Raw genomic sequence first — 25,331 nt, forward strand, 5'->3', positions numbered from 1 at the left:
GATCAATTTCATACCCGTTTCATTAGCTTGATAAATTCAGCAAATGCTATGATGCATGTCTTTCTCCAGGAAACGGAAAAAGAACCTCTAAAAGACAACAACGTCACAAGTTTCTAAAGATAAAATAGGAGAGCCTACACGAAAAGTGGATTATTCTTTAATCAGGCAGTTAATTATTATCACCATACAAGTGATCGATAACAGTTTTTTTACAAAGGCTAAGTATTCCTTTGACTCCTTTTTATCTCTGGTCATACACAAGATTTTAATCTCTCTTCCCAATGTTTCAAATATCTGATACATAATCTGCTTGAGAAAGTGCTAAATCGAATGAGGTGAAAGAATGAGGAGAGAGCACGACATCCATATCTGTAGCTGCATTGCTCAGAATGTTCTGCACTGGCACCACCTACATATCCATCAAAAGTAATGAAAATATATTTCAGATAAATATGTAGAAATAAAGAACAAAAATTTAGTATATTTATTAATATCTGATTATTTACATAGTTCTCAAAGGAAAAAAAGAAGAAGAAAAGAAACAGGAGATGAGACAAGATGCATGAAAGATCGTATACAACAAGTATAGCACCATCTAAGGCCTTATATGTGAATCATATGTTTCTGCAAACCTCTAAATTCACTTCTTCATTACAAGGGATGAAATAATATTTTGTAGGTTTATCTTATATTAAAGGCCATCAGGAACTATTCATAAATAACTAAGTTTCAGCTTCACAACTCTCTATTTCAACGGAATAGTGCTCAATTGGTTAAAAAGACAATCTATACATGTGTTTCTAAGTTCAAATCACAATGACACTAGTTTAACCGGCACTATTCAATTTCCACTTCCCCCAAAAGAGGAAAAAGAAAAGAAGAAAGAAATCTCTATTTCCAAGCACAAGAAGGTTGGATCACCAAAGGTTTAGCAGTGTAGTAAATCGTATTTTTCTTTTATTGCCAGTAACCACTTATATTAGACTTGTTCGACATATCTGCAAATTGACTTCTGCTTCTATCTTTCTCAGTTACATAGTCGCAAAAGCCATCTTCAGAGTGTTATCAGTTTATTCCAGCTTTGTGACTTACGCAGGTAGCTTTTTCATCGTTGCGACGGTAGGAAAAGAGAAGGCAGTTTAATTAAATTAAAAATACAGAGGATACAATTTGAACTAATGGGAGGTAGTTTATTTGCAAAGACTCCACCTTTTTATTTCAAAAGATATAATTTTCATACTAAGACATAATATAGGTAGTGATATGCATGAATATTTTATCTTTTAAGTATATGTATCAACTACATCTATGAGTGCATGCTATGCATTCATGTAAAGATTAGATATAAAAACTCATACTTTGTTTGGCACTGCAAAGGAATTTTCATCTGCTACGTTATTGGATGTCAGAACAGTCATTGATGACTCAAGTGAACTGACGGTAGTTTGCAGTCCAGCTACAGAGATCTTGAGATTCACGGTATCACTTCCAAAGTTCACAATCTGCAAAGAGCTTTTCACATCAACTATCACAAGTATAAAAAATAGAATGTTTTAAAAAATACAAAAATGGAAATGTAGGTCATCCCTGTTGAGCTATGAAAGTAGATACACGAGTAAATTGCTAACCTGTTGACAGGTTTTAAGAAATAAAAAGATCAAGAATGAGTGAAATAATGATAATGCACTATAAACATTCCGAATACTAATTAAAATGGAAACAATTAAAAAACTAAAGTTCATAATAGAACTTGGAAGCCATCCTATGTAATAGTTTACCTTTACTTTTAGGTAATTCTTGCTTTCTGAGCTCTGCCAACTAATTGCAGATGCTACCAGTGAGCTGGAGGGGTTAGCCTGAATTGTTGTGGGATGAATAGTTGCACCACTTGATTCCTTGAAAAATTGTTGCATCCAGTAACTAGGAGTTCCATACTGTTGCCAAGAGTCAAAGACAATAGCATCTGGGTTCCACCTGATTATATATTCAGCCACAATTGGTGCAATTTTATTTGCTCTAAAGAGAGAACATGTACAATAAAGGAAATTAATACTAACCTGCGATCATTAGTATTCACAAAAAGAGGTGCATAACTTGCCATTGCAACAGCATCACTGCAAGGGAAGCATCACCAGAACGACATTTCAGCCACTAAAGATACACTGTAATGTTACATTCAAGATTTCAAGTCATTGGTCTTCTATTTAACACGTCTGCTATATGGCCAACCAGGAAGCAGTTGACAAGCTCTATTTTTCCATTATTTGCAAATAAAAGGTGATAAGGTCATAATCCCCACCAGTTACCATAATATGAATAGCCAACACTATACCATTCACTTTGATGGAGGTAAACTCTAAACATAATCAGATTGATTCAATGACTGACTTGGTACATTAGATGGTGATAGACAAACACTAAAAGTGTATATGCAACAACTTACATGGAAGTTTAAAACGAGTGTTAGAAAAGTAACAGAACATTTCAACAAAGAGTAAGCTCCCAAAATCGATAACCATCTAGGCTTGTGTTTAAATTACAAGAAGAAAATCCAATTTCTGCTTGTTATAAATCTACTTGAACAATCTTCAAACTTGATTAGTTTTGGTGCTTTGCCAATACGACAAATGAGATGACTAGCTAGCATGTGCATCACCTTAGGAACAGTAACATCTGCCAAGAGCTTTCTTATACAAGTTATGTAACACATTAGGCTCATAAACAGAGGCGGATGTAATAGAGCTCAATTACTCAAGATGATAAGGAATGGATAGCAAACCTATTTTTCTCTAACCCAATAAGAAATGCAGCTTCTGCTAATGAAGCTAAGAGGCTTCCATTGCCAGCATCAGATCCAGTCACAGCATACTCACTTACGAAGGCCTGGAATCAAGTCACCAAAAAGTTGGTATTCACAAAGATATTCAGCCATATTCTAGAGATGAGTAAGCTGATAAAGATTTTCAGGCATCAATTAATATGCACATATAATTATACCCAGTAATTTAGAATTTACCTTTGGGCCAGTTCTTGATGTGTGGTCGAATTGTTTAGTCATGGAAAATAAATTGCTAGCCGAAGTATAAACCTGTCCAAGATATTCACGTCTTTGTAATGATATACACTTATCATAAAGCATCAAACTACAACATACTACAGCAAACTAAGAAACTGAGGAAACAAAACCACAATCTTCCTCAATACTAGTTTACAATTCTTACATGAAAGTCATACATATCAGCAGGATGATCAAGTGGTTTAGATGAACCATCGCAATTTGAGATAATCTGAATGTCTGGATAGGCATCTTTTATCGCATAGTAGAACTTGAGGTAGTTCCCTGTGACAGAAACAGAGGATATCAATTATCTGCCTATTGAGTTTTCATAGAATGTAGGAATTTGGTCCAAACATTATAGAAGTTCCTCTGGAAAGAATTAGAGAAAAAGATATTCAATTTTATAGACTTAATTAAATAAGTATAAATTCCTTCTGGATCAGATGCTTAGTCTAATAGCAAAGGAACAGCAGAACTCAACAGTGAAAAGTTGTGAGTTGTGAGCCACAGAGAAAAGAATGATATTCATACTACTTGTTTGACATCAGTAAGTAAAAACTGGCAGATAGCTAATTGTTGTAAATAGCTAAGGAAACAGTACAATATCATTTGTAATTTGAGAACCCATCTCATTATAACTCCAAATGCAGCACATGGATTTCATGAGCATCTAGTATGATATATAAATATTACTATGTAAAATGGAATATTTAGAAAGCTTAAACTATTTAAGGTATCTTCAGCAATATAGGACAATTTGTTTCTCATTCTCTTGACAAAAGCTTGAAGCTCAATAAAAAATGCCATGGTAAACTCAGCTTTCTTTTTGGGTGGATATCAATGTTTCCTAGCTTATTAACAGCGCACCAGCCAAATTTATTGTCAACGAACTGAAGCATATTTTGAGAATATAGTAAGCATAGTTTGTAGGACAAAACAATAATATAAAATAGAAGTGATGAAATATATCTCAGTGAACATATTTGTCATGTTCATGAAAGATGATGACAATTTTAGATATAGATAGTAAGAGATAAAGAGAACTTAATAAACTGAATTACTAGAATTGCTACACTTACTACCTTTACAAAGAATGCTTCACTGCTTCTAATATTGTTTGTCTGATATCCAAGTCTATATATTCATAACCTGTGCAAGTATCTAGTTATTACCTAACCTTTTTCTTCCATAACCATAGTCTTCTAAACAGATAATTCAGAGATAAAAGGAAAACATCGGCACGGCATGTCCTAGCATGCATGCCACTAGCACGTATTTAACATATTTTTAATTTAAAAAAGTTAAAATATTTAGAGATGTTTTTAGGTCATCAAAATGTCAATATTTAATTTTTAGTTTATATAGAATCAAAGACTTCATTTGATGATGATTGATAGAAATAAGAAAATTTAAAAAAAAAGGCTTCAAATCATCACGAAAACCGGTATGCTACCGTGTCGGACCGGCACAGCTCAGCATGCACCCGTGTTGATGGTGGCACGACACCTGGCACGAGGTGTGCAAACAAGATGGAGATTGAAAGTACCAGAATACAAAGAGTGAAATTGCTGAACTACCACTATGACCGACAAAATACACGATGTACTCCTATGTAAAGGATAATATGTCAATAGTTAAAATAAGAAAGGATATGTCAATTTAATTTTTCAGCATTTTCCATGTTAGTATTTACTGAGAAACCATATAGCGTGACAAAGTAAAATTTGAGTATTTCTATTATCTTTAATAAACATGTAGATTTAGAACCAATGAATTAGCAAAATAACTACTCTAAGCATTACAATAACCAAGAATGTTAACCTCGGTAGTTTTTCTTCCCACAGTCCTCATTCCCAATTGCAACATAGTTCAATTGGAAAGGTTCTGGATGCCCCATTGCTGCTCTAACAGAGCCCCATGTTGAGTCAGGACTTCCCCTAGCAAACTCAATACTGTCAAGAATATCCTGTGATGAAAAAGGAAGAAAGGAATTTGGAGCACAGTTAAAGTATCTTCACAACTTGTTTTCTGAAGATCAGAAAAATGAATATCAATCATTCAATTTAATACCAGCAGCAAGATCTGCTGAGCGAGGTACTTCTGACACAGATGACTCCCTTAGGCCTGATGAATCCTTGCTAACAAGGGAAAGGGAGTGGGTGGTTGCAAGCAAACATAGATAGCCTTTACAGATTAACACACTTCTATATGTCTATCTCTCTCTTAATGATGCAAGCATCAGAGTCTCATAATCTCATGCACTTGCACCGTATGGTAAGTATATAATATGGAATAAACAATGCTTTTGATTCTACAAGTGCAAAAAGTAGAGTAGAAATTGAATACATGCCTTCACAAAAGGTAAGACGCTGGTAGTGTCAACTTGATCATTGTGGCTGATCCCTGGGTTATATGAGAAAACAAATGGGAAAATCAGAACTAATGTCATAGATAACAATTAAATATTCAACAAGAAAAATCAAGTACCATTGTTGAACACCCATATTGGAGCAGTACCGAGATCTTCAGCAAGCTGCAATGAACCATCAAGAAGAGATATATTAAAAAGCATATCCTTAGATGATCGTTGATATATCACCATAGTAAAAAAAATGGATAGGGGATATATAGAAAGCCATTTATCTTACTTGAAGATACTCAAAATAGCCAAGCCCATCATCAGTCCAATATATCCAAATATCACCAAAGTGCCCAGGCCTCTCTTCCCATGGACCAATAGTTTCTCTCCACCTGAATGCATTTCTTAGCCAGTCACCTTCCACATAACTACCTCCTAGAAGAGCAAAGCTTCCAACCATATTAGGTTCCATGTAAAGCTTACAAAACTTATTTACATGAAGAATGGAAAAATTTAGTTACATCCATTATTGTTTCTGAATTCTGATCAGAATGGAAGGCTACACAATAAAGTATGTCATGAATCGTTGAATAGCAAGTTAGATAGTTTAAATATGTTATAATTCTAGCGTGAAGATCAAAATATACAGAAAATGAGAAAAATAGTGCAATGGATATGAAAGTAACACATGAAATTACAGCCAACTGCTACTAGTTCAGAATTAGGTCCACAATAAGTGTATGTAATGGATTTAGTAAAATGAATATAATATAGAGAAGGAATTATCATTGATGGACAAGAACTACCCAGTATAATCTTAGATTCATAGTTCAACAAGATGACCTAATGTGGACATTACTTGTGCTGAAAAATGAGAATTACTTGTGTCTCATGCAATCGTCATATACCTCTTAAACTAAACAAACAAGATATTAAAAAAAATTAAAAATCCATAGGATCATTGTAATACCAGAAAATAATAGGTTCTCTTTCTTAACTTTTACGTCTATGTAGTTACTCCTTTGTTAAACAACTTTGAGGTTTACACTTTATAGGCATGTCCACTATGCTAATTATCACATTTTCATCATTTGATTACATTTCTGATCTTTCAGTCAGACACATGTCCATTATATGTATTCACATTATATAATGATGGGCAACAGTACAACATATATACTGAGATGTTTGTGGAATATCTGCCAAAATCCAAGAGAAGACATTCATGTGTAAAATGTTAACCTTTAGTTTTGACAATTATAAATCAATTTCATACCAGGAAATCTTATAAACCGAGGTTTCAAATCTGCAAGCATGGAAACAAGTTCCTTGCGGAAACCATGTCCCTGTATAGAAAGAAAACAATCAGTTAATACTTCCACAATAGATTACAATAAAGAACCCTGAAGTTATCATGTCAATCCTTGATTTATATCAAGCTTATCTTGTCCCAAAAAGGAAGGTCAAATATTGTTATTGGTCCAAACCTACATGAAGTGAAAACTGAAAATCTTTACTTATGACACTGCTTTTGTGCATCAAAGACACTAACAAAATTAGAAGTGTGATTAAGTACTTCCATCATTAATGGAGAATGTTGCATAGGTTCAGTATCTTCTCATTTATTAGAGAAATAACAGAAACTTCAAAGAGAAGATTAGGCCCAAAGCAAGCTTTAAGAGTTATATATCATCTACATAATTTTCATCATTCATTGTGGTCTCTAGAGTTGTATCTCCTATTCTTTCTCATTGTTGTTTTTCTTTATCTAGTTCAAGAGATATTTCCTTCGTCATCACGATAAGGCTACAGCTTCTTCTTCCTTGTTCTTTGATTTTATGGTAATAAAGCAGAGCTTAGTATCTATTCTATTATACCTGGTAAGTATCCACAGGCATGACTGATACTTGATCCAACCATATAACTCCTTTGCTGTTGGTTGTCAATTGAAGCCTAGAGTAATGGTTTGTTCCTTTAGAATCTAATTGAAGCTCCATCTTTGTCCAGTTTGACACATCCGAAGCAGCACCTCTGAAGAAGATAATCAGTTTATATCTATGAGAGCAACACCCTTATTACAATAATTTCTTTAAACATTGAAAAGATGCTCACTGTATATTAGCAGAAGCTAAACTTTGTGATCCATCTGAGCTTGTAAGTGCAACTGTTAAATTCACTGATTCAAACGATTTGATGTACAGTGTCACTTTATAACTCTTGCCATCTTCTATATTCTGGAATTTGCAACAACGAAAGTGATTAAAAGACTGGAAAAGAAGAAAGATTAGCATATTATACGAAACAGGCACTACAAATTAAAGTAAAATAAGACCTGATATTAAATGATATATTTATTGACATTGAAGTTCTTAAACTATAATAAACTAATCAAGTTGTACAAACTAGGAAGAGGTATAGTATAACTGCTTTGAAGATAAATAATCTGTTTTTCCCTTTTTCTGATTAAACTGTAATAAGATCAGTATTTGTTACATGAAGGCTCTAAATACTATATAGTACATTTAGTTGTTCTCCTTAGAATTACGTGAATCTAAAATTAGATTTTTCTTTATCAGAGAGTTTGTATAAAAAGCACGCTGCTATATTAATCAGTACTGCATCAGAAAAATAAGCGCATACCATGCCCCAAAATCCAGGGTTATATATGCCGACACCATCAGCTGGACATATGACAGATCCTGTCTTGTCACAGAGTACCTCCATTCGAAGTGCAACAATATTTCGACTAAAGCAAGATGAACGGTCAGTAGACACTGATATGAAAGATTCGTTTCCAATAATGGACCATGGGTCAATGTTTGAAGGAGTATTAGGGCCTCCAGCTTCAAAACCTGTCAATATGATGGAACAAGGGTGTAGGAGAGAGAAATAGTGCTTAAGAATCATGGAATAATTGTACGATCATAAGTTGTTCAAATAAGTCAAAGCCAAAAAGTGCTATCAAGAAGGAATTTCTTTGAGACATTGATGATTCAGATATGTTTAACTTCAAAACAAGAGCAGACCATTGAAGATCTACCATAGAAATATCTGTTTCCTTCATGAGTAACATTTCCTTAACCAGCCCTAACAATTATGACATTGGACTAAGAACTTAGGTGTATCTAGTCTCAAGTAGTTATTCTTTGAACTTAATATGACACCTCTAATACAACCTAATATCTTGGATTCTTCTTAAATAAGCTACGTATCTTAACCAGTTTTACATGTATTGATCTGCTTTGAGCCTACAAATCAGCATCCTTTACAGTAAACATCAGGTTCGGCCCAGAAAGACATGATCCTTATTCTAATATTTACACATCTTTAGATTAATTATCTCGATATAGCTTCTTCTAATTTTGTCTCGTGGTTCTTTCTAAATCTATATCTGAAGATAGTAAACTGAATGTTTGAATTAAGTGCTAGCAAGCATGTTTAGGGGAACAGGAAGTGATCCCTTAGATACACCATGTCAGTTGGAATATTACAGATGAGGAGATGACCCGAAGCCCAGGTGGAAGTGAATTAAACCAGAATGAAATTAGGGCTGATACACCTTGGTAGATATACCACATAGTGATGGTCATTACATTTGGCTACTCCAACAAGAATGTTTATGACCAACGAGAAGTATATTAAAAAGGCAGAGTAGTAAATACTAAATAGTGTACAATCATGGTCTAGTACACTCAAACCATGGTTTGGATGTAAATGTTTCACTCAACTGCCTAATATTCTCATTATGGTGTTCTTTGGAGTCTCTTCAGATTCATCTTGATATTGTCACTTCTATCAATTTATTTCCATAATAAAGACGATAAGTCATATGTGATGATAAACACAAATAAATGACCAAAAGAGATCCTTTAGTCATTACGTGAAAAGAAGCATGAAATCATTTCTTTATAGGCACCAGTGTTGAAAAGGATGATTCAGATCATAAACAACAAGCTTACCTCTATTGCTAACAAGTTCTGCCCATATTCCGCCAGCTCCTGCGTGGTTGATCTCCTACAAGTTACCGGAAAGTAAACCGATAAAATATAGAATACCAACCTGTATACTCTATCAAGCTTGTAAATAAATTGAACAATGGTATCTAAGTAATATAGACATTCTCCCTTCAAAAAATAGTAAAGGAAGAAACACAAGAAAAATCTTTCTCACGTATCTTCTTTGGTAGAACTATGAATCGGGAGCTAGCAATCTGGACTTAAAGATGACAACTCGTAGAATTTTCAACTTACAAAAAAGATGTTTCTCATGAGTAAAAATGAAGTGGAAGTTAGAAGAGGTATGCATTTATGATCATGAAAATCCAAAACTAGGAAGCTGAAATGGCTTTCAATCTTAACATGTTGAAAAGAAACCAAGAACTTCTTTTTTCCCATTAAAACCAGATGCTTCATGAAATGTCTGTCAATCTTATTATGTTGAAGAGAATAATGACTTCGAGTTATTAGTTATTACAACATGTCATTTGTGAAAGCTAATCTTCTAAAAATCAAAAAAGAAAAAGAAAATAACAGTGCACATTCAAGTGATTGAAACCCATACTGACCAAGAAGATTTATTTTCCCATTAAAACCAGAAGCGTCATGAAATGCTTAAGTCCTTTTAATAGGTGATAAATGCCCAATTAAAGTTAACACTAATCAGAACCAAAACCATGAGCAAAGAAGATCAATTATCTTTTGTCATAGCTGTTTGTTGTCACAATTTTAGAATGAAAACAAAATGTGAACTTTAATTCATTAGTGAAGTCAGTAGAACTTTTTACAAACCACAACTATCAGAGAGGAGTTAAAAATATTCACCTCCAAAAAGATACCAAACAGAGTGTCGGGGATTGTCCGAGCTGATTGGGCAGAAGCATCAACAGTCAAGACTGCACTCTTGTTCGCCTCTAGCTCATAAGCTGAGCACTTATAACTAGTGCCTAACAGAAGCAGGGAATAGAACAGAGCAATTAAAGGAGCCCCTTGGAGATCCATTTGCTCTCACCACATTCAACTCAAAGACCAGCAATGCAACCTAGACATATGTATAACAAAATACGGGATTGATCAAAAGAATAGATGATAACAAGATAACAAAAGAACCACAAAAAGAGTAAGAGGCCATAAAGTGAAATGGGCTACCAAAAAGTCCATAACAGCTTACTGTTACGACCGAGACCCTAAACAGGCAAACACCTTAAGGAAAGAGGGACTAATCTATAAGAGCAATACTACCACCATCCTAGTTTTAGAAGCAAAATGGAGATGGACAGTTTTAAGTGTGGTAAGTATAAGCCAAGCAATTAGTAAAAGGCTAAGGCTAAATGAGCCAATTCAATTATCCAGAACCAAATCTCGCAAGGAAAAGAATTTCTAACTGTCGGAAAACTTGTGAAATAAGAAGAACAAGTTTTTATGGCATTTATTCAAACATCTAATGCGTTAACTCAAATTTACGAGTTGGGTCAAAAAAAGATCGAATCTTTTACCAATTACCAACCAGAAGGACTAAAATCGGACCAACCCAAGAAGAGATCCAAGGAAAGAACGGGTACCGAATGGCGAGAATCGAAGGAGGATTTAGAGGGTTTAAGTAGTGAGCGGAGAGCAGAGTGGTTTCTTGAAGGAATGGCATCGGGAAAGATGCCAGGGACATGGTGAGCAGGTGTGGAGACGGGTGTCTCGTCGTGAAGCACACTCTTGATCGGAGAATATAGTCCCCGATCCTATTCTTCGTCGGATTAGAATCGGACGGAACGGAGGCGGTGATCGGCATGAGAACGTCCACTTCTCGGCGCTTCGTTGCTTCCAAGAATGGTCTCGACTACTGACGGCCGGTGGGTCCCGCTCGGTAGGTTTTATCGGTACTTCTCCCTCCTTAAAATTCCAAAAACAAACCTAAGTAGGAAAATGCTTCCATAATGCCATTGATGTGTAATATTTCTTATTTGCAGGGTTGTAATTAGTAATATTTTTTTTATTAAAAAAAAAGGAATTTTCAAATACCACCTTATATTTTTTATAGTCATACCAACTTTACTATGTGCATTGAAGTGAATCAAATATTATATATATATTATTGAAATAAACTGTCATTTTAAATTTATTATTAAATAGCGTATAATTCACAGTAGTCTTAATAAAAATACTGAACTACTTAGTATTTTTAAAAGTGCTGATCAGTTCAACATTTTTTTACTTTAACTACTAAGAGACTAAGTTAAAAATATTTATATGCATAAAATATTTATTAGTTCAGTATTTTAGGATCAAATAAAAATACTGTAATAATAAATTAGACGTCATTTGATAACAAGTTTAAGAAATAATCTATTTTGATTATAAAAAATGGAACTTTTTTAAGTTTGGTCAAAAACTCTTGAATTAAGTGAAACTAAATCAACAGTAAACAATGATCCTATGTGCATCCTGAATCAAATCTAACATAAAGGAAGGCCTTTTCCTATCGCTGCATAGTGACTGCTGACATTCTTCTCAATCTTAAGAAGTAGCATTCCAATGACATCAAGCATTAAATTATTGATCCAGACAGAAGCTACAGGAAATGATCATGAAATGGACCTTCCCTTCAATGGCTTACATGATCATGCAACGTCTTATGGTTCCTTATATGGAGTTATGGCTCATGACAAGCTCTGTTAACTTTTGCACAGCACTCATGCAGACAAAGATTCCTCTCCTTTTCTGCACTCTGAAGGGATCATGCTTAATGGGCTAGCAAAGATTTTGTTGCTTATTTGAAGGAGGAGTTTGTTTGACAGAGTTCCCTTCATGCTTGTAGAACAAGCATTGATAACATCAAACTAAAGTAAAAAAGGAAATAAAAGTTATGAACAGAAAGAATAACACTTTATTCGCTGGAAAACATTGGAAAGAAGCAACACTGACATCAAGGAGAAACGAAATGCCATCTTTGCTTGCCTTCTCAGTTTTAACCTTATGGGTGGGCCCAGAGACAATGATAAGAACACCATTATTTTTATCATTTATTTTTTCATTTTCTTGAGTATGGGATTCCTTTTGCTTTCCTTCAACTTCTTTTACTTCTTGTTTGTAAGTTTAACATCAAGTTAAAGCACAGCAGCATCTTATGGGAGTACTAAGTGAGGTGTTGCAAGCAAGCAGGCCTAAGGATATCAAAGAGATTTTGAATTAATTACCTCTTAAACCGGGTAGAGAGAGCAACTAAAGAAACATTACTATTTTGTATATCTTTACGAATACCAAGAGATATGAACATATTTAATTAAACCCTCTATTGATTTTGAATTAATATATTAGATTTGATTCAGGATTAAACCCTCCATTGATTTTAAATTGAACCCTCCTATCTATTCTGCATGGGCTTGTATTTGGTCACTTATAGAGTGAGCAATGCTGAGTTTTTATTTGCTCATTTAAAACCTAAAAAGGTTTTAGAGTTAAGTCTTAGATTGAATGAGGAAAGTTTTAGTAGATTGGAGAACAATATACTAATGTAAGAATGATGTTTGATATACATGAAGAGCATAAGAGGAAATAAAACTGCATAATTCAACAATCAAAAGCTGCTCTTTTTCTGAACAACAGAAATTATGCTAGATCTGATAATTGAGATTTTGTTTTAAAATCGCTCATTAGTTTCATATTGTGTTGATTTTCTTTTCCTTTGTGGAGCTTTAAAAAGCACTTGAAATTTTTGTGCAAGACTTCTTTAGGGATTATGCTTAATGTATTATCGCAGTCGAACCATAAATTGGAGAGATTCTTTGAGCCTGATAAGAAATATCCAAGCTTATGCATGTTGGGTTTCTTATGATTATTTCAAGTGTTCTTTGTTTTTTTTTTCTTCGGGCTTCCTCTTCATGATATTTTTCTGAGGCGAGCTTAACCTCAACATCTTTTGATTTCATGCTGGTCCATTCCCTAGATAAATTCAGCAAAGCTATGATGCTACCCAAAAAGCTTGACATGTAGGCCTGTTGATATTAACCTTCACCAAATCATAAATTATATGATGGAAGAAGAGGGCTTAAGCTAATGCTACTTGGGACAAAGAACCAGAAGAGCTGAGGGAGTTTTTTAATTTTTAGTACTTGTTTTGTTCAGCTTATGAGAAACAGTGTGGATGTTTGTTGTTTTGAACTCTATTTGAACTTAGTGTTGTCTTGTTGAATTGTAGAACTTTTGGTTGTGGTTATCTTGTGGTGTTAGTGTTGATGTCTAGTAGTAGTGAGGTGGTGTTGGTATGTTACTTTTATATCTTGTTAAACTGGGTCCAGAGTGTTGCATCTTGATGCTTGTGGTTGTTTTTTTATAATATGTTCTGTAATGAAACTGAGTCCAGTTATGGACTTTTGTTCAACAAAAAGACCTAAACCAAATCATACTTCTCCATGCAGGGGAACAGGAGCTTACTAAAAATAAAAAAGGTAAACTAACAGAGCCTGATTCATAAAACAAAAAAATTAGTTATTATTACCAAGGTAGTGATCAATCCAGTTTACAAAGGTCAAGTATCCTCTTCCTTTCTTTTTTCTCTGGCCATACACTGTCTTCTATTTTTTTCCCCCCTATTGTTTCAAATAGCTGATACATAATCTGCTTGAGCAAGTGCTAAATCGAATGAGGTGAAAGAATGAGGGGAGATCACAACATCCATATTTGTACCTGCATTGCTCAGCATGGTCTGCACTGGCACCACCTACACATCCAACAAAGACAATGAAAATATATTTTAGATAAATACATGGAGATTACAAAAAAGTACACAAGTTTAGTTTATATTTATTTGTTTCTGGTTATTTAGATAGTTCTCTTAAGGGGGAAAAATTGAGAGAGGAGATAAGATGCATAAAAGATCGTTAAGTGTGCATCTGATTTTCTGCAAACTCTAAATTCACTTCTTCACAAGCAATGAAATGATATTGTGTAGGTTTATCTTGTATTAAAGACCATTAGGAACTATTCGTCAAAATAGGTAGTAATATGCATAAAAGTTTTCTTTTCTGAAGGATATACATATCATTTTCTACATCTATGAGTGCATGCTGTGAATTCACATAAGTATTAGATATTAAAAAACATACTTTGTTTGGCACTGCAAAGGAATTTTCATCTGCTACATTACTGGATGTGAGAACAGTCGTTGATGACTCGAGGGAGTTAACAGCATATTGCAATCCAGCTACAGAAATCTTGAGATTCACGGTATCACTTCCAAAGTTCACAATCTGCAAAGAGCTTTTCACATCAACTGTCACAAGTATAAACAATATAATGTTTAAAAAAGAATACGAGAATGGAACTGATGTAGGTCATCCCTATTGAGTTACAAGGTAGATACACGAGTACCTTGCTAGCCTATTAACAGATTATAAGATCTAGAAAGATCAAGGAGTGAAATAATGACAAGGCACTATAAACATTTAAACACTAATTAAGAAACAATTAAAAAAATTTAAGTTCATAATAGAACTTGGATGCCATCCTGATGTAATACTTTACCTTTACTTTTAGGTAACTCTTGTTGTCTTCTAAGCTCTGCCAACTAATTGCAGATGCTACCAGTGAGCTGGCGGGATAAGCCTGAATTTTTGTGGGATGAATAGTTGCACCACTTGATTCCTTGAAAAATTGTTGCATCCAGTAACTAGGAGTTCCATACTGTTGCCAAGAGTTGAAGACAATAGCATCTGGGTTCCACCTGATTATGTATTCAGCCACAATTGGCACAATTTTATTTGCTATAAAGATAGAACAGGTATAATAAAGGATATTAATACTAACCTGCGATCATTAGTATTCACAAAAAGTGGTGCATAACTTGCCATTTCAACAACATCACTGCAAGGAAAGCATCACCAGGAAGACATTCAGCCACTATGGATACAATGTAATGCTAATAACTCTAATACAAGTCATTGGTCTTCTATTTAGCACGTTTGCTATGGCCAACTAGGAAGCAGTTAACAAGCTATATCGTTTTGTTATTTTCAAGTAAAAGGTGATCAGGTCATTATCCCCACTAGTTACCATGATATGAGTAGTCAACACTATGACATTAGCTTTGGTGTAGGTAAACTCGAATCATCATTGGCTTTATTCAAGGACAATGATTTGGTAGGTTAGATGGTCATGGACAACAATACTAGAAGTGTATATGTTACATGAAGTTTAAATCAGGTAATAGAAAAGTAACAGAACATTTCAACAAAGAATAAGCTCCCAACATCAATAACCATCTAGGCTTGTGTTTAAATTGCAACAATGAAATACAATTTCTTTATTATAAATCTACTTGAACAATCTTCAAACTAGATTAGATTTGGTGCTTTTCCAACATGACAGAAGAGAGGACTAGTTATCACGCACATCACCTTAGGGAAAAGGGACATACTGACATCTTCCAAGAGCATTCTTATATAACACTTTTGAAGCACATAAACAAAGGCAGATGTAATAGAGTTCAGTTACTCAGGATGATAAAGAATGGATAACAAACCTATTTTTCTCTAACCCAATAAGAAATGCAGCTTCTCCTAATGAAGCTAAGAGGCTTCCAGTGCCAGCATCAGATCCAGTCACAGCGTACTCACTGACGAAGGCCTGGAATCAAGTCACAAGAATATATTCAGCCAAATTCTAGAGAGGTGAAAGCCAAAAAAGATTATCAGGCATCAAGTCATATGCACATATAATTATATCCTGTGATATAGAATCTACCTTTGGCCCAGTTCGCGATGTGCGGTCAAATTGTTTTGTCATGGAAAACAAATTGCTAGCAGAAGTATAAACCTGTCCAAGATATTCACGTCTTTGTAATGATAATATACTTATTATAAAACATTGAACTACAAGTCTACAACATACTACAGCAAACTAAAACTGAGTCAAGATCACAATCTTCCTCAATAACTTGTTTACTACTTACATGAAAGTCATACATATCAGCAGGATGATCAAGTGGTTTAGACGAGCCATCACAATTTGAGATAATCTGAATATCTGGATAGGCGTCTTTTATAGCATAGTAGAACTTGAGGTAGTTCCCTGTGACAGAAACAGTGGATATCAATTATCTGCCTATTGAGTTCTTATACAATGTAGGAATTAGGTCCAAACATTACAAAAGTTCCACTGGAACTAATTAGAAGAAAAGATATTGAATTTTATAGACTTAATTAGATTAAGTATAAATTCCTTCTGGATCAAATGTTTAGTCCAATAGCAAAGGTACAGCAGAAGTCATGAGTGAAAAGTTGTGAGCTATTGAGAAAAGAATACTACTTATTTGAAATCGGTAGTCAAAACTGGTAAAAAGCTCATTGTTGTAACTTGTAAATAGCTAAGGAAAGAGTACGGTGTCATTTGCAATTTGAGAATACATCTCATTATAATTCCAAATTCAGCACATGGATTTCATAAACATCCATTATGATTTATAAATATTACCAGGTCAACTGGAATATTTAGAAAGCTTAAATGATTTAAGGTATCTTCAGCAATATAGGAAAAGTTGCTTCTCATTCTGTTGACAAAAGCTTGATGCTCAATAAAAAATACCATGATGAACTCAAATTTCTTTTTGGGTGGACCTCAAGGTTTTATAGCTTATTAACCATGTAGCCAGCCATTTGCCAATTAAGTGAAGCATTTTTTTTGAGAATATAGTTAGCGTATCTCGTACAAGGACAAAATGTTTATACTAAAATAGAAGTGATGAAATATATATCTGTGTACTTATGTGTCATGTTCATGTAAGATGATGATAATTTTAGATATAGATAATAAGGAGATCCAGATAACTTAATAAACTGAAGACTGGTGTAATGCAGTACTAGAATTTCTACACATACTAACTGCCCAACCCAAAAAGAACTTTACCAAGAATGCTTCATTGCTGCTAATATTGTTTGTCAGATATCAAATTCTATATACTCATAATCTATGCAAGTATTTAGTTTTTAGCTAACCTTTTTCTTCCATAACCATACTCTTCTAAACAGACAACATAAAAGGAAAACCTTCCAATAGTAGCTTTGCAAATGTTTTGGATTCTCTTCAAAGTCTTCCCAAATATTAATTCTCAATTAAATAACAAAAATAAGACAAAGTAGAAGAAACCTCTGCAGGGAAAAAAAAAAAAAGCCTACTGGTGATGACAATAATATTTTTTTTTATAAACAAGATGAAGATTGAAAGTACCAAATTACAAAGGTAAAATTGCTGAACTACCATTATACTCCAATTCAGCTGGTTTTTAGAGATTGCATGAAATGATCTACTATTGTTGTTACCTACAATACTGGTACTCTATGATTGACAAAATACACAATGTACTCTACTGTAAATGATAATACATCAATAGTGAAAAGAAGAATATGATATGTCAATCTATTCATCAGCGTTTTCCAAGTTCAGTATTTACTGAGAAACCATTTTCTCTGACAAAATAAAATTGAGTATTTCTATCATCGATTTAGTAACAAAAATAACTATTCCAATTCTAAACATTACAACTGCCAAGAATGTTCACCTCGGTAGTTTTTCTTCCAGCAGTCCTCATTCCCAATTGCAACATAGTTCAATTGGAAGGGATCTGGATGCCCCATTGCTGCTCTAACAGAGCCCCATGTTGAGTTAGGACTTCCCCTAGCAAACTCAATACTGTCAAGAACATCCTGTGATGAAAAAGGAAAAAAAAGAATTTGGAGCACAGTTAAAGTATCTTCATAACATTGTTTTCTGATCAGATAATGAAGATTAAACATTCATGTAATGCCTAAATAATAACCTGAATAATCATACTTAAATTTAATAGCAGCAGCAAGATCTGCTCAGTGAGGTACTTCTGATGACATAGATGTCTCCCTTATAATTGTCACTGACAAGGGAAAGGGTGTGGGCGGTTGTATGCAAACAAAGACAACCTTTATGGATTAATGCACTTCTATGAGTCTATCTCCCTTTTACTGATGCAAACATTAGAGTTTCATGTACTTCAACCGTATGGTAAGGTTATTCCTCTTTTATATAATATGGAAATTAACAATACTTTTGATTCTACAAGTTTAAAAAGTAGAGTAGCAATTGAAGACATGCCTTCACAAAAGGTAAGACACTGGCAGTGTCAACTTGATCATTGTGGCTGATCCCTGAAATATACAAGAAAACAAATGGGAAAAATCAGAATTAATCTCATAGACAACTATTAAATGTTCCATAAGAAAAAACAAGTACCATTGTTGAACACCCATATTGGAGCAGCACCAAGATCTTCAGCAAGCTGCAATGAACCATCAAGAAAAGATATATAAGAAGCATATCCATAGACCTTAGGTGCACATTGGTATATCACCATAGTAAAGAAAATGGATATGGGATTTATAGAAAGCAATTTATCTTACCTGAAGAAACTCAAAATAGCCAAGCCCATCATCAGTCCAGTACATCCAAACATCACCAAAGTGCCCAGGCCTCTCTTCCCATGGACCAATAGTTTCTTTCCACCTGAATGCATTTCTTAGCCATTCACCTTCCACAAAACAACCTCCTAGAATAACAAAGCTTCCAACCATATTAGGTTCCATGTAAAGCTTACAAACCTTATTTACATGAAGAATGGAAAATTTTAGTTATATCCATTAGTTTTTTTTTCTGAATTCTGATAAAAAAGGAAAGGCTACACAACAAAGTATGTCATGGATCATAGAATAGCGAGTTAGATAGTTTAGATATGTTATAATTGTAGTATGAAGATCAAAATATACAGAAAAGGAATACAATACATACGAAAGTAACACATGTGATTATAGCCAACTGCTACTAGTTTAGAATAAGTAGGTCAACATTAATCGTACATAATGGATTTTAGTAAATCTAGATTTAAAATAGAGAAGGAATTATCATAGATGAACAAGAATTACCTAGTGTAATCTTGGATTCACAGGTTCAACAAGAAGATGACCTAATGTGGACATTACTTGTGCTAACAATGAGAAATTACTCGTGTCTCGTGCAATCATCAAACATCTCTTAAAATTTTTTTAAAAAAAGGAATACGGCAACTATTTTACCAGAAAATAATAGGTTCTCTTTCTTAACTTCTATGTCTAAGCAGTTACTCCTTTGTTAACCAATTTTGAGGCTTACAAGCATGTCAGTTATGTTAATGATCACATTTTTATCATTTGAGTACATTTCTGATCTTTTCAGTCAGACACATGCTCATTATATGTATCAACATACTTAGGAAAATGTAAGTCCAGAAAAGATAGCCCTCCCAATGCATGTGCTGCTAGAGTAACTTCATCATAACAGTACCATGCTGTAAAGGTCAAAGGTGTCTGTTGATGGTTTTGAACTCTAAGATTTAACTAACAGATAGCAACAGAAAGTCACATTAGTTTCACATTAGAATTAAATAAATGGCAATAAGAATCTCATTAGTGCAACCATAAAATGGTGGGCAACATATACACTGAGATGTTCGTGGGCTACCTTCCAAAACCCAAGAGAAAACATTCATGTGTAAAATGTTTAATGCATGGTTTTGACAAAAATAAATCAATTTCATACCAGGAAATCTTATAAACCGAGGTTTCAAATCTGCAACCATGGAAACAAGTTCCTTGCGGAAACCATGTCCCTGTATAGAAAGAAAACAACTGATTAATACTTCATCAATATATTACAATAAAGAACCCTGAAGTTATCACATCAATCATTGATGTTATCAAGCTTATCTTGTTCCATAAGAGAAGGTCCAATTTTGTTATTGGTCCAAACCTACAATGAAGTGAAAACTGAAAAGGACATAGGCCTTAAGTTGAGACGCTGATTTTGCTCATTGAAGACGTTAACAAAATTAGAAGTGTGGTTGAGTACTACCATCATTAAATAAGTAGAGGTCTTATATCTTAAATGACAGATATGTCTGGAAGAATTCAAAATCAAGACATCTACTCATGATAACTCATCCTACTATAAAAGCTTAAGTTATTAGAGAAATATAGTTTTTATATGTTAGATTCCAACAATCTAATATAATTTGCAATGTTTATCGGGATCTCCAGAGTTTTATCTCCTATTCTTTCTCATTCTTATTTTTTTCTTTTATCTAGTTCAAGAGAAATTTTCCTTCTTCATCACGATAGGGCTCCAGCTTCTTCTTCCTTGTGCTTTCATGGTGAAAATCCAGAACTTATTATGTATTCTACTATACCTGGTAAGTGTCCAAGGGCATGACTGATACTTGATCCAACCATATAACTCCTTTGGTGTTAGTTGTTATTTGAAGCCTTGAGTTATGATTTGTTCCTATAGAATCTAATTGAAGCTCCACCTTTCTCCAGTTTGACACATCCGAAGCAGCAGCTCTGAAGAAGATAATTAGTTTATATCTATGAGAGCAACACTCTTATTATAATAATTTCTATAAACACTGAAAAGATGCTCACTGTATATTAGCAGAAGCTAAGCTTTGTGATCCATCTGAGCTTGCAAGTGCAACCGTTAAATTCACTGATTCGAACGATTTGATGTGCAGTGTCACTTTATAACTCTTGCCATCTTCTATATTCTGGAATTTGCAACATTGAAAGTAATTAAAAGACTGGAAAGAAGAAATGCAAAGGAGATAATAAATAGTACATTTAGTTGTTCTACTTAGGATTACATGAATATTATATTAATTTTTTTTCTTTATCAGAGAGTTTGTATAGAAAGCACTCTGATATGTTAATCAATACTGCATCAGCGAAGTAACTACATACCATGCCCCAAAATCCAGGGTTATATATGCCAACACCATCAGTTGGACATATGATTGATCCTGTGTTGTCACAGAGAACCTCCATTCGAAGTGCAACAATATTTCGACTAAAGCAAGACGAACGGTCAGTTGACACTGATATAAAAGATTCGTTTCCAATAGTAGACCATGGGTCAATGTTTGAAGGAGTATTAGGACCTCCAGCTTCAAAACCTGTCAATAAGATGGCAAATGGGTGTAGGAGAGAGTAAGTAGCAGTTAAGAATCATGGAATACATGTAGAATTATAAGTCGTTTAATTAAGTCAAAGCCAATAAGTACTATCCAGAAGGACTTTCTTTAAGACATCTATAATTCACATTTAACTTCAGAACAAGAGCAGACCATTGAAGATATACCATAGATATATTTGTTTCATTTATGAATAAGAATTTCCTTAACTGGCCCTACAGATTATGACATCTGATTAGTTAGACGCATCTAGCCTTAAGTAGTGTTTCTTTGAAGTTAATATGACACCTCCATTACAATCTAATATCTTGGATTCTTCTTAAATAAGCTAAGTATCTTAACAAGCTTGTATTGATCTGCTTAGGTCCTACGAATCAGCATCCTTTAAAGTAAACATCAGATCGGCCCAGAAAGACATTATTCTTATTCTAGTAATATATACATATCTTTAGATTAATTATCTAGATATACTTGCTCCTAATTTTGCCTATGTGGTTCTTTTCAATTCTCTATCTGAAGATAGTAAGATGAATGTTTTGAAGTAAGTGTTAGCAAGCACATTTAGGGGAACAGGAAGTGTTCCCTTAGATACACCATGCCGGTTGGAATATTCCAGATAAGGAGATATCCTTAAGACCTGGTGGAAGTGAATTAGACCAGAATGAAATAAGGGCTGATTCACCTTGGAAGATATACCACAGAGTGATGGTCATTTCATTTAGCCATTGGCCATTCCAACAAGGTCTATGACCAACAACAGGGATATTAATAGGCAGAGTGCTGAATAGGGTACAATCATGGTCGAGTAAACTCAAACCATGATTTGGATGTACATGTTTCACTCAACTACCTAATATTCTCATAATGGTGTGCTTTGAAATGTCTTCAGATTCATCTTAATATTGTCACTTCTATCAATATGTTAGTATTTCCATAATAAAGATGAGAAGTCAAATGTGATGCTAAACACAATGACCAGAAGATATCATTTAGTCATTACATGAAAAAAAAAAAAGAGAGCATGAAATCATTTCTTAACAGGTACCAGTGTTGAAAAAAGATGATTTGGATCATAAACAACAAACTTACCTCTATTGCTAACAAGTTCTGCCCATATTCCGCCAGCTCCTGCATGGTTGATCTCCTACAAGTTACCAAAAAGTAAACCAATGAAATATACAATGACGATCAGTATACTCCTCCAGTCTTAGAACTATGAAACAGGATCTAGCAATCTGGAGTTAAAGATGACAACTCATAGAATTTTCAACTTACAGAAAGATGTTTCTCATGATTAAAAATGAAGTGGAAGTTGAAGAGAGATGAGTTTATGATCATGAAATACAAAACTAGGAAGCTGAAATGGCTGTCAATCTTGACATGTTGAAAAGAATCACGACTTCAAGCTTTTATAACATGTCATTTGTGAAAGTTAATCCTCTCAAAACCAGAGAAGATGCAATCAATGGTGCACATTCAAGTGTTTGAGCCCCATATTAACCAAGAACTCTTGTTTTTCCCATTAATAACCAGACGCTTCAAGAAATGGATGTCAATCTTAATATGTTGAGGAGAATCATGAGTTCAAGCTATTACAACATGTCATTTGTGAAAGCTAATCTTCTCAAAACAAAAGATGCAAATAAGGATGCAATTCAAGTGTTTGAAACTCAAACTGACCAAGAAACTTTATTTTCTCATCAAAACCAAAAGTTTCATGAAACGCTTTGATTCTTTTAATAGATGATAAATGTGCAATTAAAGTTCAACATTCATCGGCAACAAAACCACGAGCAAAGAAGATCAAATATCTTTTGTCATAGTCCATTTATTGTCAGAATTTTAGGATGAAAACAAAGATATGAACTTCAATTGATTGGTATAGTCCATTCAATAGAACTAAATACAAACCACAACTACCATAAATGTGCTAAACATATTCACAAGAGCGTCTCTCACCTCAAAAAAGACACCAAACAGAGTGTCGGGGATTGTTCGAGCTGATTGGGCAGAAGCATCAACAGTCAAGACTGCACTCTTGTTCGCCTCTAGCTCATAAGCTGAGCATTTATAACCAGTGCATAACAGAAGCAGAGAATAGAACAGAGCAACTAAAGAAGCCCCTTCGAGATCCATTTGCCCTCACCACATTCAAGTATTCAACCCAAAGGCCAGCAATGAATCTAGATAGTTATATATCGCCAAATACAGGATCAATCAACAGAACAAACGACAATATAAGAAAAGAACCACAAAAGTGCCTAAGAGGCCATAAAAGTGAAGTGGGCTACCAAAAAGTCCATAACAGCTTACTGTTACAACCGAGACCCTAAACTAATTATATCCTATGATCAACAGAAAGGCTAACACGTCCAGGAAAGAGGGACTAAGTTAAGAGCAATACTACCACCATCCTAATTTTAGTAGCAAAGTGGAGATGGACAGTTTTAAGTCCAGTAACTATAAGCCAAGCAATTAGTAACAGGCTAAATAAGCCGATTCACTTACCTAGAACCAAACCTCGGAAAGAAAAGAATTTCTAAATGTCAGAAACTTATGAAATAAGAAGAAGAGGTCCTTTTGGCATTTCTTCAGACCTCTAACGGGCACCACTTCAATTTACGAGTTGGGTCACAGAAAGATCGAATTTTTTACCGGTTTTCCAACCAGAAGGACCAAAATCCGACCGACCCAAGTAGTGATCCAAGGAAAGAATGGGTACGAATGGCGAGAATCGAAGGAGGGCTTCGAGGGGGTTAAGTAGTGAGAGGAGAGGAGAGTGGTTTCTTGAAGGGATGGCATCGGGAAAGATGCAAGGGCCATGGTGAGCAGGTGAGGCGGGCATCGCGTAGAGGAGCACAACCCTGATCCGAGAATAGTGACCGTCGGATCGCGGTGATCGGCATGCAAACGCCCACTCCTCGGCGCTTCGTTGCTTCCAAGATTGGTCTTGACTATTGACGGCCGGTGGGTCCCGCTCGGTAGGTTTTATCCGTTAAGACTCCCCTCGTTCCGCTTCGCGGAGAAATTCCAAAAATAGACCCACGAACTAAGCAACTATTGATCCAGAAAAAGCTACAGGAAACGATCATGAAGTGGACCCCTTCCAATGGCTTACATGATCATCCAACATCTAATGCAGTTATGGCTCATGACAAGATCTGCCAACTTTTGCACAGGGCTCATGCAGACAATGATTCCTCCCCTTCACTGCACCTTGAAGGGATCATGCTTAGTGGGCCAGCAAAGATTTCGTTGCTGAATTGAAGGACGAATTTGTTTGATACGTTTGTCTTCATGTTTGTCGAGCAAGCATTGATAAGATCAAACTGAAAGAAAGAAAAAAAAAAGGAAACAAAAGTTAAGAACAGAGAAAAGAACATACTTAATTTGCTGAAAACATTGGAAGCAAGCAACACTGACATCAAGGAGATGGATACACTCCACATGTGACAACGATTCACATGAATCCCAAAAAAAATGCCATCGTTGCTTGCCTTCTCAGGTTTATCCTTACGAGGCCAAAAAAGACAAGACTTCCAATGATAAGAATACCATCTTTTTATGGCATTCCTTTTGCTTTCCTTCAACCTCTTCTGCTCTTGTTTTAAATTTAGCACCAAGGTAAAGCACAGCAGCATCCTACTGGAGTACTATGTGAGGTGCAAACAATCATGGAGAGGCAGATGACAGCGCTACATGAAACATAAAAAAAAGGAAAAATTTAGCTTGATAAGCTCGAAAATATTATACTTCTAACATGCATGACAGTGACAGAACTTAGCTTCAATGTACTTGGATTTTGTGATGTCTTCCTGATTGGGTTGTACACCAACCTCTACAAAGACTAATCTAGCACAGTTTCTTCACTGATATAAATTTTGACAGGCACGATGTCTTCCACTG

General features: G+C 34.7%; 2 protein-coding genes across 2 annotated transcripts; both read right to left on the reverse strand.

The window, feature by feature from the left end:
* Nucleotides 1–124: 124 nt before the first annotated feature.
* Nucleotides 125–11,208, reverse strand: LOC140775452 (alpha-L-arabinofuranosidase 1-like). The gene is made up of 18 exons (XM_073118749.1): nt 10,909–11,208; nt 10,238–10,454; nt 9,377–9,431; nt 8,058–8,269; nt 7,530–7,651; nt 7,295–7,448; nt 6,694–6,763; nt 5,707–5,852; nt 5,546–5,591; nt 5,409–5,461; nt 4,880–5,024; nt 3,222–3,340; nt 3,017–3,088; nt 2,780–2,883; nt 2,058–2,114; nt 1,779–1,974; nt 1,359–1,502; nt 125–409 (listed from the first exon to the last, which is right to left on the reverse strand). Exons 2-18 carry the CDS (start codon nt 10,412–10,414, stop codon nt 287–289), a joined length of 1,995 nt encoding a protein of 664 aa, XP_072974850.1. The 5' UTR covers nt 10,415–10,454; nt 10,909–11,208; the 3' UTR covers nt 125–286.
* A 2,659-nt stretch (nt 11,209–13,867) lies between these two features.
* LOC140776022 (alpha-L-arabinofuranosidase 1-like) lies at nt 13,868–24,387 on the reverse strand. Its single transcript, XM_073119560.1, has 18 exons — nt 23,934–24,387; nt 23,385–23,608; nt 22,515–22,569; nt 21,196–21,407; nt 20,881–21,002; nt 20,646–20,799; nt 20,000–20,069; nt 18,829–18,974; nt 18,662–18,707; nt 18,524–18,576; nt 17,958–18,102; nt 16,353–16,471; nt 16,145–16,216; nt 15,924–16,027; nt 15,209–15,265; nt 14,927–15,125; nt 14,509–14,652; nt 13,868–14,123 (listed from the first exon to the last, which is right to left on the reverse strand). Exons 2-18 carry the CDS (start codon nt 23,559–23,561, stop codon nt 14,001–14,003), a joined length of 1,998 nt encoding a protein of 665 aa, XP_072975661.1. The 5' UTR covers nt 23,562–23,608; nt 23,934–24,387; the 3' UTR covers nt 13,868–14,000.
* Nucleotides 24,388–25,331: the final 944 nt, after the last annotated feature.

Source organism: Typha angustifolia, chromosome 14 (assembly GCF_048772165.1).
Source record: "Typha angustifolia cultivar Huaian chromosome 14, ASM4877216v1, whole genome shotgun sequence".
NCBI lineage: Eukaryota > Viridiplantae > Streptophyta > Magnoliopsida > Poales > Typhaceae > Typha > Typha angustifolia.

Coding starts and splice junctions, on each gene's coding strand:
- LOC140775452 (XM_073118749.1), bottom strand. CDS start 10,414: ATGGATCTCCAAGGGGCTCCTTTAATTGCTCTGTTCTATTCCCTGCTT. Junction 5,592..5,706: donor GCTATTTTGAGTATCTTCAA/GTAAGATAAATG, acceptor GGTTCATTGCAG/CTTGCTGAAGATCTCGGTAC. Junction 5,462..5,545: donor AATATGGGTGTTCAACAATG/GTACTTGATTTT, acceptor CATATAACCCAG/GGATCAGCCACAATGATCAA.
- LOC140776022 (XM_073119560.1), bottom strand. CDS start 23,561: ATGGATCTCGAAGGGGCTTCTTTAGTTGCTCTGTTCTATTCTCTGCTT. Junction 16,472..17,957: donor CTGGAAGAAAAACTACCGAG/GTGAACATTCTT, acceptor TTTCTGTCACAG/GGAACTACCTCAAGTTCTAC. Junction 14,653..14,926: donor AGAGTTACCTAAAAGTAAAG/GTAAAGTATTAC, acceptor AGCTCTTTGCAG/ATTGTGAACTTTGGAAGTGA.